The sequence below is a fragment of the Epinephelus fuscoguttatus genome, linkage group LG17, assembly GCF_011397635.1.
Source record: "Epinephelus fuscoguttatus linkage group LG17, E.fuscoguttatus.final_Chr_v1".
Taxonomy (NCBI): domain Eukaryota; kingdom Metazoa; phylum Chordata; class Actinopteri; order Perciformes; family Serranidae; genus Epinephelus; species Epinephelus fuscoguttatus.
In genome coordinates, this window is record NC_064768.1 from 9,505,350 (window position 1) to 9,525,906 (window position 20,557).

Genomic DNA, 20,557 nt, shown 5'->3' on the forward strand with positions numbered 1-20,557 from the left:
GCAACAGGTAAATAAAAGACAGCGCCTCCATTTTAATCCAGTGGATGCAGAGATATTAATGCATGCAGGAGGCAGAAGATTTAAAACATATAGGCTAGGCTATAGATCAAAGACATAAAGACATGACTGTAAACTCACAGTCTGACCCAGTAATAACATGTTTGGTGATTTGCACTTGAAAAGACGTTGAGGTTAAAATACAGTAGATTTGAAAATGTTGCACATCTATTTGTATCTTGACTCAACAGCATTCAGTGACTTTATTTCAGATACAAATGTAGTAAATTTAAAGACACTGAAATGCTGCACCATTGCTCACTCAGCAATATGAATTTATAATCCCCAATATTAGGCTATAGGAATTATGTTCCATCAGTGCGACCAATGACATCAGTGATAGAGATCATTAGTCATTGATACTACGTGTCTGAAGCTTCATACCGATTTTTAAAATTTAAATAATTAGACCTACACATTATGTGCAATAAACATTTGGGAGCTGCTCTAACTGACTGACAGTCTGGTCCTTGTGCACAGTGTTATAAAAAATAATAAATATAAAAAGGACAGAGGTTTGATTCTGAGCTGAGGGTGAATTCTCGCTGTGTAATATTTGAATGTAAAGAGAAAAACCGATGTCAAAGAAATGATTGATGTGCATAAATCCAGTAACTTAAGACAGTCCTGAGTAACGAACTAATATCCAGCAGGATTTAGACTGTTACAGACGGTAAATCTCCGCTAATTAACGCGCTTCGATACAAGCTCTGACACGAACTGAATGAATGAGGAAATGAAACAGCATGTAAGAGGGAGGAGACAGAGAAAAATTTAGGGTTTCTTAAAGAAAACCTGCCGTCGAGCAGGTTATGTTCACAGAGTCTGTTACCATGGTGACTGACTCAGAGTTTTAGTTACCTCTCTTTCTGGAACGGATAACTCAGAGTTTCCCTCATCTCAGGGTTAACTTACTCTGAGTTTTCACATAACCCGCTTTCTGGAATACCCCTCTGGAATATGAACAATGTTTCCATGTGCTGTTTGTTTACATACAGTTGTTGTCTGACCGAAACGTCTTTGTTTATGTCGTTTCTACGGTACTAATTGCTAGCTAACCCATAGTGTTAGCTAGTTGACGCTAACAACTATTAGCTATCAATGCTGGTACCTAACGTTAGTTCGCCGGTTCACATAGCTGACTATGTTACATATTGCTACTGGTGAACGAACCAGTTAGATGCAGAACATGTCTGAGAGGCCTGACATAACAATATAATGCCACATGAATGCTTTCTATACGTAGTTTGTTTACATCGTGTTGCGCAGCACGTTATGAAACCAACGTTTGGGAAACCGCTGTCAAAACATCGTGACGCAGACAGTTTGATGTCCGACATTCAGACGGGTTCATCCTCAATAACTTTTGAGTGGGATGAGCAATACACAGTTGACGTATATTCTGGAATCTGAAAGGAATGATTCAATATTTTGTACTTTGTAGGTGATATAGAATAACACATAAAAGTGGATATGAAGCAAGGCTCAAGTTAACATAAATTACCAAATGGATTTCCACTCTCACACTCTAACAAGTGGATACATATAAAAGAAAAAAGACGCCCTGTTATATCTTTCCTGACAACAAACAACTTGTTTATGATCTTAAAAAAATGAGACAAATCTAACCAAAACATTTCTTTTCCATCAGTCTCTTTAGGTTGACTGCCTACAGACAGTTTACCCTCTGGGCCAGGGGCCATTTGGGAAGGAAGAACCGGGTCCCGATTCCAGCCTGTGTGGCCTGGCCTTCCACAGATGTACAGTATGAGTGGTCATTGTTTATGACCTGGTTGGTAAGTATGTCATCTGTCAAAGTGCCTGTGCAAATGTACTGCTTATTGTCTCCCTCTTCTGTATCCTGTTGAAATGGATCAGTCTGGGTGCCGACACTGACTGTTAGGGTGTGCACACTGCCTGTCGCCTGCTCTATCTCCTCACTGATGTCAGCCTCTGGGAATTTGCTGCTGGCCACCAGTTGCATGCATGCCTGCCTAACCTGTTAACACACTTTTTAGGTACCCAAATGATGTTATCAGCCTTAACATGAAAGACTTTGTACTTACATCCTGACTACTGATTTATTAAAGAATCATATACCTAAACACTTTGTGTTGTGTTGTTATTCTTTCAATAACCATGCATAGAAAACTATCCAATGTATCCTCTGTTTTGTTTCAGTGATGGTTGGGTGTAATTGGTTTTGGTTAAATGTCCATACCAGTTCTGGATGTATTGCTTGTTGAATCAATATAATTATTTGGTGTTTTATTAACATAAGATTAATGTGTCTAAACACTGGGAATGTTTGCTTTGCTTCTGAGGGACGTTAAACAAAATTAACAAAATTATAATGTTAATATCACATTTCTTGTAGAAGCCTGGGTACAGAATGTAGTAGCCAGAATCATATGTCATAATGTCACCAGTTCTTTTCCTCATTGACTTATTTTCTTTTCTACAGTTCTACTAGTTATTATTCTTTTGTGACTATCAAAAGTATCAATGAACAGTTATTTCTAATGTCCATGGAGAATCATGCACCTCACTACATTTGCAATGTCCTCCTGATTTGCACTAATGTACAATGTGTTTTTACTAGGTGCTGTAGTAAGTAATAGTTACTAGTACTAGTTTTTAGAGACTGATAGTATCTGTCATGAAGTGTCTGGACCAATACAAAGTTCCAGTGCTATTTGCATAAATATCTACAATGTATGTTCAGTAAAAGGTAAAAGCTAGAGTAGAATGAAATGCTGAATAACTGCCAAATGCATTAATATATTATTAGGCCTGCCACCGCTACTGTTCTTGTTGACTATTTAGTGTTATGGTAATGTTGGTTATGACTAAACATTAGCAGTAGCGAGCGGATAGCGTTAACATCGGCCAATCAAAAATGCTAATTTTGTTTTGAGCCAATTCCGGTCCTGTGGTAAACACAGCATCAAGTGAGGCCTCAAGCGGGTTGCTGAACGGACGGTCAACACTTCAGGTTGAAAAAGTAAATTATTGCGCCTTACATTGTGTCGTGATGGCTCCGACATATATATGCACATGTATATTTATTTTTTTAATTTGCCACTAGGCGCGTGTGACGGCTTTTCGGCAGCCGAGCCATGTGAAGGAAAAGCTAGCTAGAAAAAACTTTAGTGCATGCATGGCAAGAGGAATAAACAGGATGACGGTGAGGAAGATAACAGGATTGGAGTTAATGTATGGGGATTTTATTACATTTGGATTCCTGATTGACTGCTTTGGAAAACGTGGAGTCACGGTAAGTAGTGTTTCTTTAGCGGTGTGCATCAGCTGTGATGATCGCTGACTTTATGGTGTGGGATAACATGAGTTTTAGGTGAAAACTCTCAGTGTCAAACCGGTCAGCATGATGAAAGAGGACCTGCACCAGCTTCACCTCCAGCATCCTGGCACTAAGATAATATTTTCTTCATTGGCCCAAAGGTGCAGGTGGGAGGCTGGTGGCAATCCAGCAAAGATTGTTAAGGCCAGGAAATGTGTTTACAGTTAGAAATTATATGTTTTAAGTAAATTAGTTAATTGTCTTAAAGACCACCTCCAAACGCAGTGAACTGCTTACAGTTGGCAGCGTCACTGCTTTTGAATTTGGCCTTTAGGACACATTTTGTTAGGCCTGATCATAGCCCAGGCTGTCAAGGCTAATGTTGAGTTTTTTATATTCATCTATAACTTGTTTAAAATGTCAATAAATTCTATTTATAGCCTCAATACCGAGCAATATCCACAGAACCTTCTCATATGTCACAACGTCACAAATAAATAATACCTCCTACGGGACTTAAAACTATTCAGTGTGCAGATAATTCCTTTCTCAGTGAATTTTCTTCATTTGTCTTAAAGAAATGTTCAAACAAAACCAGCACATAACACCTGCTTTTCATTTTTTTTTTTTTACATTCTGCTAAGACAAATGCAAACTTGGGTAAATGTTAAGACATAAATGAAAACATTAAGATGCCATTAATAACGATTATATTTTGTTAGTGGTTTAAATCACCACTATATTTCCAATCATCACAGGAAACTGATGAATGACAGCTTTCAAAAAATTTGCTTTTACTCTTAAGTAAATTTTGTCTGATCCATTTTATATAGCAAAAGTTATAACCATTACACAAACAGTTTAACAAAATTAAGTCAAAGATTGCATTCATGAAATCATCACTTTTAAAAGGTTACAAAAAGTACACATGAAATAAATGAAAAGATTTATAACAGTAATTATAAAACCTATGGATTAGGACCCAGTGTCACAATTTGCAAAATCTTAATTTCTTGTGAAACAACCTCTTTACTGTGGAGTAAATATCACATTGGCCTAGGCCTTGTAACTTTCCTCAAGTGTCCTACAAGAGAGAAAGATGACAGGTTAAAAACACAGGTAGAAAACAATGACTACAGCCTGTCTTGGTTAAAAGCCCACTCACCACCAAAATGATCTTATTGCTGAGTAAGTGGCTGTCATTCATAAAATAGTTTTGTGTTTAAGTTCTGTAGATATTCGACTTTATATTTGAATGTGATTTTAACTGTACTATCAAAACAACTGGAGTATGAATGTACAATATGAAATTCATCCACATTAAAATAACTGTTGCTATCAAAAGGAAACTGAACTGTTCTCAAAGCTCACTACCACTGTGGAATCATGCTATGTTCAGCTGTCTCATTATGAGAATATTTTTTCCATTGGTTCTTCACAGACTGTGTGTGGGGGAAAAGGTAGTAATTCTCACTTTGACAAAGTGTCTTTGCATAAAAGGCACTAAAATGTTAAAGTCGGTAAATACATGTCATGTTCCTTGATTGATAAAATCTTAATTTGGCCTTTTGCATCAGGGGAACACTAAACTGCACTGGTATGTCAGTAATTTCACCTTATCAGGAATAGTACAGGGCAAGCTGTGCCCTAATCGAGTACTTAGTAATGTATGACAATTAGTAATTTATGTAACGCATTTAAATGTATTATGGCCAATAATTCATCATTTTAAACTAATAAGTTTATTGACTCTTTGTGAGGTACTGTATGAAATTATCCTGGAGTCAGTGCTGAAGTGATGACTCTCAAAGTGTTCACTGCACAGATGGGAAGTCTTGTTTGGAGTCCAGTTCTGTCTCCTCGTGTTGAGTGTTCACTGGTCCAGTCTGTCTGGGTCACCTAGAGGAAAACTTTACACAGACAAATAGATAATAAAAGTAATATATATGTTAGCTTACCTACTTCACAGACACCTTTACATGCAAACAATACAACTTAAATTACTTCAATGTTCAACAGATCATAATCAATTTATTTAAGCAAAACAAAAAGGTGGTGGCCATCACAGTCCTCATATTCTGTCTGTGCATTATCTATTGTTGTTTAAACACAGGCCTATATCATACACTAGTCTTCTTAATATTTTATATGTGACAGTCAAATGTCACATTCGTTTTTTTAATCACGTTACACACCTTACTGTAATTTCACACAGTTCACCACTTTTTAATTTACATAACGTTACACAAGTATAGCCTTAATGTTATGTTAACGTTACACTGCTCATATGACAACGTTAACATTGCATCACGTTAGCTAACTAACGTGGTGGACCTTTATTTTCAAACCTCACACAGCCTCAAAATATTCTCCCCCTAAATGCCTACATCCTAACACTTCTCTGTCAGGCTCTGACTTTGATGCATCCCCGGACTGGCGTCTTGCTCGAAGGCTAACCGTTAGCTGGCTGGTTAGCTAGTTAACGAGCTAAGCTTGTGTTGTATCGTATTGCCTGTGGTTCTGTAACTTGATGTGGATGTTGCTGCTGTGATACAGGTCGCACTTGAAAATGAGACTTCCGGTATCAATGTGATTTTACATGTCCTAAATAAAGGCTTAATAATATAATAATAAGCTGACAAGCTAGGTGGTGACCGCAGACATCGATACATGCTGCTGACAAGCTAGGTGGTGACCGCAGACACCGATACATGCTGCTGACAAGCTAGGTGGTGACCGTAGTGACCGCAGACACCGATACCCGCTAATTAGTGCTAACATATAAACATAAATAAAATAATACTTGAGTTTCCGAATTTCACTTACCGAAAAACCTGGAGCAGACTTCTTGGACGGTCTATTGGTATAATTAATCGAACAGCAAGCCATATTACTCCAATATTCGCCTGAAAAAAATATCCAAAAGGCACAAACACGGCTGAGAGGACAGGTTCAATGCCTTCAACATGGGCACGAATTGGCTGAGATGACGCCGAGCAGATGGCCAAGTCTGAGCTCAGTTCTGCCGAGCTCCGCACAGCAGAGCCAACGGCTAGTTAGCATGCTAGTTAGCCACCCGTGATGGTGCGACCTGTCACTCAAAGTGACCACGCCCTTAATTATGCGCAATTTCAAACCTTAATAACATTGAAACGGAAGAGTTGTCATGAAAGGGGAAATTAACTATAGAGACCAAAACCATTTTTTGTACCAGGCTGTAAACATGCTTATTTCTGCTCTAAAGTTGGGCATTTTAACATGGGGGTCTGTGGGAATTGACTCACTTCCGGAGCCAGCCTCAAGTGGACAGTCAGTGAACTGCAGTTTTTGGCACTTCCGCATTGGTCTCACTCGTCTCCCCCGGAGGTTGGGGCTTGGTCTTAATAATGCACACATATCCTATGCTGGTGTCTGTTCCGTTGTTTCATGTCCTCTTTAACCTTAATAACAAACCGGAGCTAGCTGGGAGCGGCCAGCGGAGCGTTAGCCGCAGCATGACCGGAGGAAAGCAGCCAGTTAGCCTCCGCTAGCTTCCCAGCTAACGTTAGCCCCAGCTCTCCGTTTGGATCTAACCAGAGCACCGAGCCCTGGTTTGTTATTCAGGTTAAAGTGGGAAGAAGCAGCAGTTTGTCGGGCAGCTGAGTGAAATTGAGTGAAGTGGAGCCTGCGGAGGAAACACCGGGACCGTCTGGATGTAATAGTCCGTGGAAGTGCTGCGGTGCTCGGCTGCACAGATAGGAAACCCTTCGGCTGACAGGATGTATCACTCTGTCACTCCGTGCTACTTTGTTGATCTCATGCATTCAACGGACTTCCGGTTTCCCTTTTTGCGTTATTTCCTTTCACGCAGGTGCAGAACGTACGTGCTACTTGGCCGTCGGATGTAGTCTTCTTTTTTTCCCCCACAACTTTATTTAAGACAGGAAGTTTACAGAATGCAGATCTTAAGCATTACACATATATGTCATATATCACATATGCCAGGGGGATAAGAGTTTACAAGAAAATATTAAAAATATAAAATGTTTTCTATGTGTAAACTTACATTTGTGAATGTGAAATCTTGCCAAAAGTAAGATGAGATTAATAATAAATCTTTCAATGGGTTTTGTCGTATTTCTGTTAAAGTCAAAAAGTACAAACAGCACATCCCTCCAAAACAGCTTACATTATTTTTTAATATTGTTCTAAATAAAATTACAAATATCACTCCAGAGTCTTTTTACAATGGGGCAGTGCCAAAATAAATGAGTAACAGTTTCAAGCGTTGGGTGTAGTCTTTGTAGTGTGTTCAAATGCAACTGACACAGGGTGACGTGAGGCGACGTAGACGATGCAACAGTTGGCTTTTGTTGCCGCTAGTTCTTTGATGTCAGCACCTTGTACAGAATAACATGGATGGTCATATTAATGTGTATGTGGTCTGAAAATAATGAATTAAACTCTTCTCAAGAATCCTGCTGTCTGTGATTTTGTTTTGTTAAGGAACTAATTGTAAATATGATGATGAAGTAATGAAAGACTACTTATTATGTGTCACTTTACTTTAGGACATAAAAAGGTTAACTAATGGACGGGTTATTGAGTAATGATTCTGTACTGATGAAGTAACTAGTTCACTAATTATTAAGTCGTGATTAACTCCTCTGTGAAATTTGATCATGAGTTAATGAAGAACTGACCATTAACTAATGGATAGTTCCTCATTCGTTCCTCAGTAACTACCCATTAGTTCATCATTCGTTCCTCATTCGGTCCTCAGTAACTACTCTTATTTTGTGTAGCTTAGTTCCTCAGTAACTACTTATTTGTTCCTCATTAGTTACTCATTTGTTCCTCATTAGTTACTCATTCGTTCCTCAGTAACTACTCATGTTCCTCATTAGTTCCTCATTAGTTACTCATTCGTTCATTAGTTCCTCATTCGTTCCTCATTAGTTACTCATTCGTTCCTCATTAGTTCCTCATTAGTTCCTCAGTAACTACTCATTTGTTCCTCATTAATTCCTCATTCGTTCCTCATTAGTTACTCATTCGTTCCTCATTAGTTACTCATTAGTTCCTCATTAACTACTCTAATTTTGTGTACCGTAGTTCCTCAGTAACTACTCATCGGTTCCTCATTAGTTCATCAGTAGCTACTCTAATTTTGTGTACCGTAGTTCCTCAGTAACTACTCATTAGTTCCTCATTAGTTCCTCAGTAGCTACTTTAATTTTGTGTACCTTATTGTAAATTGTTACCCTGAAATTAAACAAAAGCTAAGCTAAAAAAAAAGACTGATGAATGTCAAACTGAGCTGGATGACAAAAGCGAAACCAACATAAATCTCTTGTCTAGAGCTCCATGGAGTGAGAAATGGAAGAAGTTATTCCACTTGCTTCATCTGCTCTATGAAAAAGTATAGTTTGCAATCTGTAACTTATTATCAGGTTAGCGACAGAGGGCGCCAGCTTGCTAACTGGCAGTTAAGGGTATTGCTTCTGTGTCTCCTCCAGCATGAAAAAGGTGAATAATCAATGAATAATGAACTGCAGGACAACTAACGTAAACTAAATACATCTTTCTCACATCTGTCACTCTTACCCATGTTGGTCCTGATCACTGCTTTGTCCAGTTTGGTGACGATGTGGTCCTTCACACCAGAGAGATGAAACACACAGTCGTACCTCCTCCAGTCTTCAGGTGGGACTGATGAAAGGTTCAGGTCAACACTCATCTGGAAGGATCCATCGTGGTTGGGGAGGATCTCTCCGAGCTCCACGTCCTCATGAATCTCCTCTCCATCTTTCCTCCAGAACATCATGGCTCTGTCAGGGTAGAAACCTGTAGCGTGGCAGCTGACTGGAGAGGAGGGAGACTTCTGGAGGAGAGACACTGAGGGAAGGTCTGCAGAGATAGAAGCAAATAAAGACAAGACAGGTCTACCTTTTTTGCACAGTACATTTCAATGCTTGTTCATATCAGTGGTAGATAATTGTTGCTGGTCAATCTAAAAGTGATCTCAATCAACAACAGAAGGTGTGAAAATTCTTCTGGGCAAAATAAATGAGTATGTAAATATTTAACAACCCATCAGCTACACCTACCTTAGCTACCTCCACACTGTCTGTATATAGACAGAAAAGGAAATTACACCACCGCTTAAAAAACTCACTACAGTCAGAGAAGAAGGATCCACCTGTTTTTGTGGATTACAGCAAAACAGTTCATAGCAGTGTTCAATGAAACAGCAATATGTCTATTCTGAAACACTGTGAACTCACTTAACTCATGCTAACTGTGCACTAACTATCACAGTCTCAGCTTTGATGGACAGGAACATCAGAGCACTCCAACATGTCAGTCTCTGCTGATTGATGAGAGCTAAATCAAACTTTACTGCCACAGAAAAAAGTCAAACAGAAGTTAATGTCAGACAGTCTGGAGTGAAAATACAACAGCAGTTCATTCTGAGAAGGTTGTATGGACATTGTTATGTCCATGAAACTACATCAGGTCATGTGATTCTACCTTTTCTCTGCAGAGCTATTTCCAAAGGCCACATAAGTCTTCAGCCACTCAGGACAAACATGAGTTCAGTAGTTTTCATGGCGTTTTAGTCTGTCTTTGTCAGCATCCCATCTCAGTTTGGTGATGACAGCCTGTGGTTTCAGAGCGATCCATGTCAGTGTCTTCAGGTCCAATGACATGAAGTCTTCTCCTTCATAACCATACTGCACAAAACCCTTTACCTCTCCAGTCTCATCATCCCACTCACAGCCATTCAGCCTCTGGAAAATGTGGATATCTAAGAAACAGAGAGTGTAATTAACAGTGATGTACAGATGATACCTCCAGTGGAAAGATGATCTTAAACATATTGTACATTGTGTGATGCTCTGCTATCCTCCCAGTCTTGTGGTGGGTCACTTTACTTTACAGCTAAGATACAGAGCACTTTAACAGTAAGAATGAAATACAAGTTGTACCTCCACTTTGGTTGAAGTGCTGCTTCAAGTCGTCCATCCAGGCTTTGTAGGCATGTGGCAGGATCTCAAAACAGTATTGAGTGTACCACTCCAAATGCTGCGGATTGTTTTCTAATGCTGTTTTCACCCAGTCCTGTTTTGGTTCTACGACCTTTATATCGGTGTCGCAGTAACCAGCTAGAATGTCATCAACCACTGCAGTACCCACAAGCTGTGGGAAGTTTGGAACTCCAGAAGATGCAGTGAGGAGAAACTTCAGGGAGTGTTTTACTGCAGGACAAATGAGGCACATTCAGTTTAAATATACACATCATCATCACCTTCATCATAAATATGATATATGTGGCAGGCCCGTGCACAGATATTTTTGGGGGCAGGTGCTCATGTAAAACAAAAGGGGCACCTCTCTGATAATTATTAAATAAAAAATAAAGTTATATACAGTAACATATTTTGTTTACTTACATATTTTTTAATTTATTTGAATCAATATACAGTGCTGCAGACAAGGGTGTCATTTGATTGAAACATTGCTGGGGGCACATATTAAGTGGGGGGAGGTTTTAGGGGTCTCAAACACTTAATTTCCTGTGTTCCGGTAATAATTTCTGCATTGATTTATGGTGGAAATGTATTTATTTATGCAAAACAAAACAAAATTCAGGTGGCAGGTAACAATTCAAAATAAAAAATATGATAGAATATAAGACAGTCACACTCTCAGGCATTCTGTACTGCTTTCAAATATTTATTCTCCTGTAGATCAACTAGTCTTATTTCATATTGTGTGCTGAGTCAACTCATTTTACTGTGTGTAAATGATGGAGCGTGCTCTGCAGAGAGGTTTCAGTGGTTCTGGATGTACAGAGTAGAAACTGCTCTGACACAGCGACACACTGAGGATGATTTCTGCCTCAAAGTTTTTGAATATGAAGTTAACAGAGTGCTGAAGAGAAAAGACTCTGTTGAGGTAGTAGTTTGGTTTATTTACATCAAATTCAGCTTCTTACAAACATGGTTCTTTTCCTTTGGCTTGTATTATTTTATTATAGTTTTTATTTTTTGTTGTTGTTACATTCCCATCAGAACCCTGTAATTTAACCTGCGATCCATCTAAATGCTTTATTTCCTGTTGGTTCAGAAATAAGAATAAATTCATGTTTTTTAAAATTCAATCCCCCCCCCCCCCCCCGTGATTTCATTAAATAGTCATAATAGCCACTCATTCTTATAATTATCTTATAAACACACTTCAAATATTAATAAAGAATCCTAGAGAACAGGCGCCTGCAGGGACTGCACCTTTGGGCTCCTCCTCTCCTCTCTGTGCTCTTAGCACAAGGCATGTGCAGCAACAAGCCGCATTTCAGATTTGTTTTTATATAAATAAGAGCCACAGTGTGGGAGATCATAGCATTATTTTGACTGGAGTTTTGGATTTTTTGACATGTGGAAGTGAGAAAGTAATTTGGTGTTTTACTCTGCTCATTGTGGCTAAATATTATATTAGAAAAAGAAACAAACAAAATGTCTCACAAAAAAGGGCACTTTGGCTGCCTGGTCAGAGGGCAAAAGGGCAGGTGCATGAGAACCACCTGGGGTCTATGTGTGCATGTGCCTGATATTCATTGTGGTCAATTTTAAACTTTTAGTCTTACTCAATTCTAAAGTACTGTAAAAGTAAAAGTAAAACTAAACAAGTGTGTCCTGGAGCTACGCAGGAACAAAATACAAACAAAATACAGAGCCCAGTGGAAAGTGAAGCACATATTCAGTGTGATCTCACCTGATGACGACACGTGACACAAGAGAAGCAGCAAAAGTAGATTTTTCATCTTGTTTTGATGAAGAAGTGGTAGCTGTTTGTTCCGCATTTTCTTGCCAGTTGGCACTGGGAGGAGGGAGTAGGCTCGCTGGAGATGAACTGCTCTCGCCTGGAAAGTAGACGAGAGCAGGCGGCTGCAGCAGGGGCGGTGACAAAAAGCTGCGGTGAAGTCGGACAGTTTCCCGACAGTTTCCAGCAGCCTTCAGTCCGTACAGGAGGTCACAGACACACTGACATCCTGTCTGGAATGATGTCAATTCATTAAAAAAGTGATCAGACCCATAGAGTGGATTCGCCTAATGTGGGACACTTAAGCTTAAGCAGGTATAGGTCTTCCCCTTGCAAAAGAAAGTTAATGTAACTGTGGGCTCACACAAGCTGTGATATCACATGATCAAAATTACATGACATCTGAAATGTCCAATCATTTATTGGGGCAGGGCAGCCTTCAAACAGGAAGCACTCTGTGTGAAGACCACCAAGAGGTTAGTGACATAGTGTTCAGGCAAAGTTGATATTAAGGGCATACATTTCTTAAAAAAACAACAACAACAATATTGCTAATTGTTTATCAGAATGTGTTTGTAATATGTTTATGCATCACAAAATATCCTAATGTGGTGTAAATATTCTTAATATTTAGAATTTCAATCAAAATTCCCACTGTCCCACTTTAGGAAACATGTCTCCCTAAAGTGGGACAGGATGGTTTGCCTAATGTGGGACAGCTCCAAATGTGCTTCTGTTAGGCAAAACTGTGTGTAGTTGAATATACTGAGCATTAGCAATGGTTGTTTACATGATTTTATTGTTATAATGCATTATTTAGGATACTTTAAATAAAAGCAAACGTTTTTCAATAACTGGGAGATGCTGTATCATTGTATCAAATGCTAAAATGGTTTAGGAGTTTTTTGTTTCTAACTTTAGACTTTTTTAATAATGTTCATGATAAATGTTTAAATTCAGAAGTTAGCACAGGATATCACATTATTGATTAATTAAATGGAATGTATTTCAGATCACAGTGGCAAAGGCGAGTAAGGCAGGGAGATGAAACGAGGGAAAGAAAGAAAGAAGGGAAAGAAAGCTGAACCACTGGAGGGAAGACAGAATGGGGGGAGCCATAGCAGAGTTCAGGGAGATTGCTGGGGCTGGTGGAGTCCCACAACTGAGGTTGCAGGGCCTGGAATGGCCCAAAATCCATGCTACAACTCAGGGATAAAGGTGTGTAGGCGTGTAGACTACTATGGAATAAAACATGGAGCACTATTACAGCCCTATCTATTTTATTTGCTGTTGTTTGATTTGCCATTAACAGCAATAACATTAAAGGTCATTTTAGTAAACAGACACGTTTGAAAATTAGCATTTATTATGTGAATTAAGATGACTTTTAAACAGACCTTTCAGTGTCCCACATTAGGAAATGCTGACTGCCCGAGACAACTTGGCAATCAGAATTTTGACATGTATAGCATTTCCTCTAGGAATGTAATATCAGTATTTTTTCTTTTGATTTTATTAGATCACAACCTGGGGATTTCAGAATGGTACTGAATGTATATTGAAAGTGTTTGCTTCATATCGCAATATAGACCAGAAGTCTGAATTGCAAAAAATGTCCCACATTAGGTGAATTCACCCTATATCAGTTTGTTTTCAGTCTCCAGTTGTTTTAATTATGATAGATTAACCCTTAGATGTATAAATGGGGTCAAAAATGACCCCAGGGGTTGTTTTTCTTCAATATGTATGGAATTAAAAGTTTTTATCATTTCATATTCCAGGTATTCCTCATAAAACATGTTTTTGACATGAGGCCATTTGCATTTTTTTTTCTTTTTTTAAATTATATACATTTTAAGAAATTGTTGTTTTTGTATCACTACCCCACTCTTCCATAAGTGGTTCAAAAATGACCCCAAGCATTTCCTATGGAATATCAAGGGTTAGACCTAGGAATCTTTGATTCTTATCGACTGTGACTGTCAGGTATACATTTACTGTTGCACTTACACATCTAATGCCAGCAGTCTCACCACCCAGGAGTATTTTTATACAGCAACAGACATGTTAGTATTATATTCGTTTTATATCTTGGAATACATATGACGTTATAAAATATGAACTTATTTTCCACATCCATGACTTTTGTGTGATAAAGTATAGTATTATTGTCATCAAATTAGCCCACTTTGTAGTGTAGTTAGCTAACACTAGCTAGTAGGCACTAGTTAGCTAACTACTATGTAATGTTAGTACTGTAATGTTAGCTAGCTAACATTACTGCATTTGTTGTGTAGAGATGAGCAGCCTTACTATGATATTTATAGCTTCCTTGAAATAAAATCTTACCATTATTGTGTGTGTGCTTGCGCGCATGTAATAGGTAGCCTATTATGCTATTATTGATTATTCAATGATGTCATTAGTAAGTGTGTGTGTGTGTGTGTGTGTGTGTGTGTGTGTGTGTGTGTAGTCCATTACTACATTCGTTGTGTAGAGATAAGCAGACTTACTATATTTATGGGGCGCCGGTGGCTTAGTGGTAGAGCAGGCACCCCATGTACAAGGCTGTTGCCGCAGCGGCCCGGGTTCGACTCCAGCCTGTGGCCCTTTGCTGCATGTCACTCCCTCTCTCTCTACCCCCTTCACGCTTGTCTGTCCTATACATTAAAGGCTAAAAAGCCCCAAAATATATATATATAAAAAAAGACTTACTATATTTATAGCTTCCTTCCCGTTAGGTAGCCTATTATACTATTACTGATTATTCAATGATGTCATTAGTTGTCAAAATGTTAATAAAAAGTGATAAATGAACATGTCAAACATGAAATCATTCTTTTGTTGACCAAAATATAATACAAATCATCATCTTTAACCAAAATTAAAGAAATTGCTTAAGTCTATCACATAAAACGCATTGATTCTAATTGGGGTCATTTTTGACCCCACTTATGGAAGAGTGTAGGTATTGGTAGGTCATGCATCCAAGGGCTAATTTATTAAAATGCTTTACAGGTGATCTGTAGTTTATGTTCATGGTTTATCCTCCATTTGACGTGAATTCTCCTGTAAATCAGCATCATATCAGTTTGACCTGTCCCCTCAACTACACAGGTTGAATAAACTGTGTTTGACTATAAGGTTCATATTTTATACAAGACAACAGCTTTCATTAAGGCTCAGTCAGATACAGTCAGGGCTTCACATCTGTACAGATGTTAGTTTAAGAATCCTCACATCCCACTGACCACAAGTCTCTGTGTTGCTATATGCTTCAATAATTAAAACAGCCCAGTGTTAATATACAGTAGACTCTGTATAGTTTATGATGAATGTATTCAGTCTGTGATGACTACACTTCACTATCAGTCACACAACATGTTTTCTGTTCACAGAATAAACCTTCTAAATCTCTAAAATTCTACAAAAAAAAAAAATCTGCTGTTGCATTAAAAGGAAAAAAAGGAAGGAGCAGACAGAAAAACAATGCACAGACTGTAGAGATGCAAATTTACCTCAATGATCAAAGCAAACAAGGAAATAGGCAGGTATAAGGTTCTCTTTTAAAGTGAAAAGAAATAATGGTATGTATGAATGGTTGTTTTAATATGTGTTATTACTAAAATGATCTGCCATCAGTGTTCATTTTGTTGATGAATACACTGACAACAAATATTTGCCAACAACCTTTTTCTCATGACAAAGATGATACACTGAGGAGCTAAAAGAAAGATCTTTGATAAAATCTAGGACAAACTGTATGTGTTATTTTCACTGACGAAACGAGACTGTACACTAAAATGTTAGTGTTGAGCTATCGGACGTTCAAATTAACGCAATGACAAATTATTTCATGGAATGTTTCTGACAAATATTTAAAACTAGTAAGCCAGGTCATGCTTGAAATCATTTTCTGATTCCGTATGAGAGGAACAAGATCAGAGCACATAAAGAAGGTAACTGCCAGTAAACAGTCAGCACCAAATGGTGAAAATGCAGCCACTCTATTTTTGACTAAAGAGCTGTTTGATAAATGGTTATTACAGTTTTGTGGCTAATAATGAACTTGTGCACCCCAGTATTTTCAAAATGACATCCATAGAAAAGTTTGGTCTCATTTTGAACATCTGCAGATTCATTCCAAAACCCAACATGTCATGATCCACTAAAGTTAGGCATGATACACGATGAATAAATCCTCATCAGTCCTCCTCCTTTTTATTATCTTTGGTGCCACCTTGACTGTAAGAGAGCCAGGAGGGACAATTCTACCAGGTGTGGCTCTCCATGGTCGGGCTGCCCTCCCATCAGTAGATTCACTCCACCTGCTAATCATCACTCAGCTCTTCCTCATCCTCTCATTAGCTCCCTTCTATATTTACTGGGACACTTTCACTGTCAGTCTGCCAGATTGTCTTTGTGCCATGTGCCTTAGCTTTCCACTCTTTGATATCTGTTTTGTGATTCTTATATAGTTTTTGACTTGCTTGTATTTTTTCTTTGCTGACAGCAGAGTTTATAGCAAAAGCCAACAAACCTGAGCCTGGTCCCGGGAGCAGACTGACTTACAGTGAACACAGCACACTTTTTTAAACAGTTTTCAGGGGGCTGGAGGGCCCCTCCTTCCCTTTGACCACTCTTCCCTTGGCCGAGTCTAATGGTGTCTTGCAAATTATGGAAACTACATGCGCGCATAATGGATAAGGGTTCAAACCTGGGCTGGTACATACAGAAGGTCTCATACAGTTAGGTACATACTTGGTAGAATAGAGGTGAAAAGTAGACAGGAAGGTAAACAGTTGTTCTTTGTCTTTCACCCAAATACTCAGGAACCACAAGCTATTTGTCTTTTCTTATGTCAACATTCAAGGCCAAGGAGGTGCTGCAACACACACACACTGCTGTGTGACCAACAGTTCTATTGTAGGCTGAAAGGCCATTTTTGCTGAGGTAATGAACATGCACTGGACACTGAACATATCTATATTTAAAGAGTAGTCATACGAGAAGCATTAAATTATATGGCACACATGCTCGGTATATAAGCACAAGACATACAAATAAACATAAATCACACACTTAATATGCTGGATATGAGGTTTATTAGGACGAGGTATATCAGAAGAATATGAGGTATATTAAGGGTTAAGTCTTTTAAAGCATAACTATAAGTTGATATGCTAACAACCAATAATAGTAAAATAAAACGTGGATATTTACAGACTAAAGATTAATAATGATAGATGTAGTGGATATTAGGGATTACATTTCTATTCCACAGAAGGTTATGTTGTTAAAAGTTGATACTGTCCAAAGTCTAGTTATGAACGACATGGATCAAAGATTTCTGGCTGTGTTTAGTTATTAAAATCATTCATCCTAATAATTATTTTCCCAATAATTCACACACAGAGCCTGTTGACAGGAGAAACCAAACTGCTCTGCCAAATACGCTGCAGCTCTGTCAACAATAGATGAAGAGTGTATTTTTATTAGCTTCTGAGACCCTTCTGAAACTCACTGCAGCACATCTGCTGTCTACAGTGACCACAATCAGCTCAGGTGACCGCCTGGTGGATATCTCCTACTGAGTGCACTTTTCTAGTTCACAGAGCTACTGGTGAGCTGTTTCCTCCTGACTCTGTGTTCATACTAAGCTAAGCTTGTCTGGGAGCTTCCTCTGCTCAGAGCTGACAATGATATCAGTCTTTTAATCCAACTCTTCTGTAAGAACACTGAATGCTCAGGTAATATTCATGTTACTGCAGCTATAGTCACAGATGAGTCAATCTGGAAATCCATCAGTAAAAAAAAAAAAAAAAAAACACTTTCCTGCCCTTCCTTTACCCCTGGAGGCACTGCCCGGGCTGCATCCCAAGTGCTGCATCCCAAGTCTCTTAAAATTACTGCTAACCACCTTACCTAACTGTTTAGTCCCTCCCACTTAGGAAAACATGTAAGGAGTCAGGAGTTAGGAGTGAGAAGCGAGGATTGCTTATTAAGAGACATGAGACGGCCTTACTCTGAAGCGTCACGCACCTAACATATCCCTCCTAACGCTAACCCCTTACTGGAAGGAATAAGAGACATGAGACAGCCTTAAAGATGGCAGACCCCTAACGATTTCCAGTTCAAGTCAGGAGTTAGGAGTTAGCAGTATACAATTAAGAGACTTGGGATGCAGCCCCGGAGTTTTTTGACTAACGGAAGTGCAGGGGCCTCAGCGATGGCTCACGCCCTTCACTTCCGGCGGTGCCCCCAGGGAATCGCCTTGTTGTTTACAAATACTTCTGGATAGAAAACCAGCAGAGTTGAGCTATATATCTATATATAGATATATATCTCACATTTTTCACGTCACTATATCACTGTTTAGACTAATCTGATGTTAGTAAAGTCTATAAACCCAATGACTGAACAAATGTGACTATTTCTGTGTGCACGTTTTGTAATTAATAACATTGCCATCGAGATTAGCTGGGCTAACTGTTAGCTGTTAACTTAGGTTACAACATGATTGAGCTAGCAAAGCAGTTTTGTGTTGCTATGTGTGGTATTTATTCAGTTTTGGGAGATCACGGTGGCTGCAGCTGACAGGGTCAGCTAACATCAGCAGCAAAGCTAACGTGAGGACGTCATCTGTTTAAAACCTCCCGTTGTCGGATACGACATGAAACTACTCCAGTTAGCTCAATCATGTTGTAACTAAGACATCCGCTGGAAAAAAAATATTTTTTTCACGTTGACGAGACGGCATTTTGGGTGGAGCAGTCGCCATGGACGCGGAGCTTGCTGTTTCTGTAGATACACATTTCCTGGGGACACCTGCACGTCTTGGCCCCGCCCCCTCCATTGTGATTGGCTAAAGCGCAGCATCTTCAAACTCAACTCAAAGATTTTCACATTCATTTATGGTTATCAGTACACAGGAAAATGTGCCAAAGGTTGTTGTGGATTCCTATAGATGCCCAGTATTCACGATAAATAATGATTGACCTTTCATTAGGTCCTAGGTTAGCTGTGGTGTTATAAATCTGAGCCCTCTGACAGGCGACACCATTCTCTGATCCTGACCTAATGTATGTTTAAGCTGCCTTTATATCCTTCACTCACCCAAGCAAAGAGCTGAAACTCTTCTCTTTATCATATCTGCTCAGGCTAAGCTAGGGCTGGACGATTAATCGAATTTTAATCGTGTACTGTATGTAAGTTCCTGTGCTGGAAAAGCACCGTGAATGCACCTGTGTTACGTGCAGCAGCAAGCGTGTGACGTGTGTGGATCAATAATATGTGGAGCGAGCGATTGAGAACATGGCAGAAAGGCAGCCTTTGGTTGAGAAGAAAGGTAGGACAACTTCAGTCATCTGGAAACATTTTGGCTTCAAGTTGACGGACGTCGAGCAAAAAGAAATTGTTTGCAAAGTTTGTCACGCTGTGGTGTCTGCAACACGACCAACTTATAATCATGTTTAATAATCGTGATTTCAATATCAGTCAAAATAATCGTGATTACTATTTTTGCCATAATCGTCCAGCCCTAGGCTAAACTACAGTGGCTGGCCCAACTGACACAACAGATAATTTCATAAATGACATGGTCTGCTCAGCGGTGCAACCACCATAATAATAATAATACATTTTATTTAAAAGCGCCTGTCTTGACACCCAAAGACACTTTACAATCAAAGACAATTGTTACGCCCTGGTCTAGGGGTGTGGGTGCGTAACATAAGGACACACAGGAACACGAGTAATGTACAGGTGAGCAATTTATTGCTACACACTTCAAAAACACACGGTACAATATGGCTCACAAATGGAGCAATTGCGTCAGGGTGAACCCAGGCCAAAACAACAAACAAAAAGCAACCTGTCTACCGACCGGCGATATACCTAATTCCTAACGAAAACAAAAGAAACAAAAGTACAATACTAGGTCTAACTCCCTAGGCTAAAGAAAAACAGGAGAAAACAGATCCAACAGAAATAGCAGCTCACCCCTACACTCCGTGCAAACTATTTACAATATATACAAACAACTCAGTTGGCCCTAAGGCACTGGTCTTAACAAAAAGATACAATATTTAGCAAGACAAGCTAAATACGAACATACACACTATGGTCACACACGAGAAATCCCTTATCACCAGATCAGAGAAACGATGCGCTGCTGCCATGTCAGAAAGTGGTCTCGCGGCTTCCGTGTGGCCGGCATTATGAAGGCCGAGCCCCTTGCCCAACCAATCCGGCAGCGGTGACGTCGGAGCAACGTCACAATCGTCTAGCGAAACAACTGCACACCTGTTAACATAAAACACAAGATCTCTGGAAAAAGCGCAGGACGGACGGACTGATGTGAACTGTGCAAGGATTACCACTGGGTAAATACAG

At 39.2% G+C, this 20,557-nt stretch overlaps 1 protein-coding gene across 1 annotated transcript; it reads right to left on the reverse strand.

The window, feature by feature from the left end:
- Positions 1–9,888: 9,888 nt before the first annotated feature.
- On the reverse strand, positions 9,889–12,652 carry LOC125905344 (major histocompatibility complex class I-related gene protein-like). The gene is made up of 3 exons (XM_049603284.1): positions 12,116–12,652; positions 10,330–10,599; positions 9,889–10,148 (listed from the first exon to the last, which is right to left on the reverse strand). Exons 1-3 carry the CDS (start codon positions 12,201–12,203, stop codon positions 9,937–9,939), a joined length of 570 nt encoding a protein of 189 aa, XP_049459241.1. The 5' UTR covers positions 12,204–12,652; the 3' UTR covers positions 9,889–9,936.
- Positions 12,653–20,557: the final 7,905 nt, after the last annotated feature.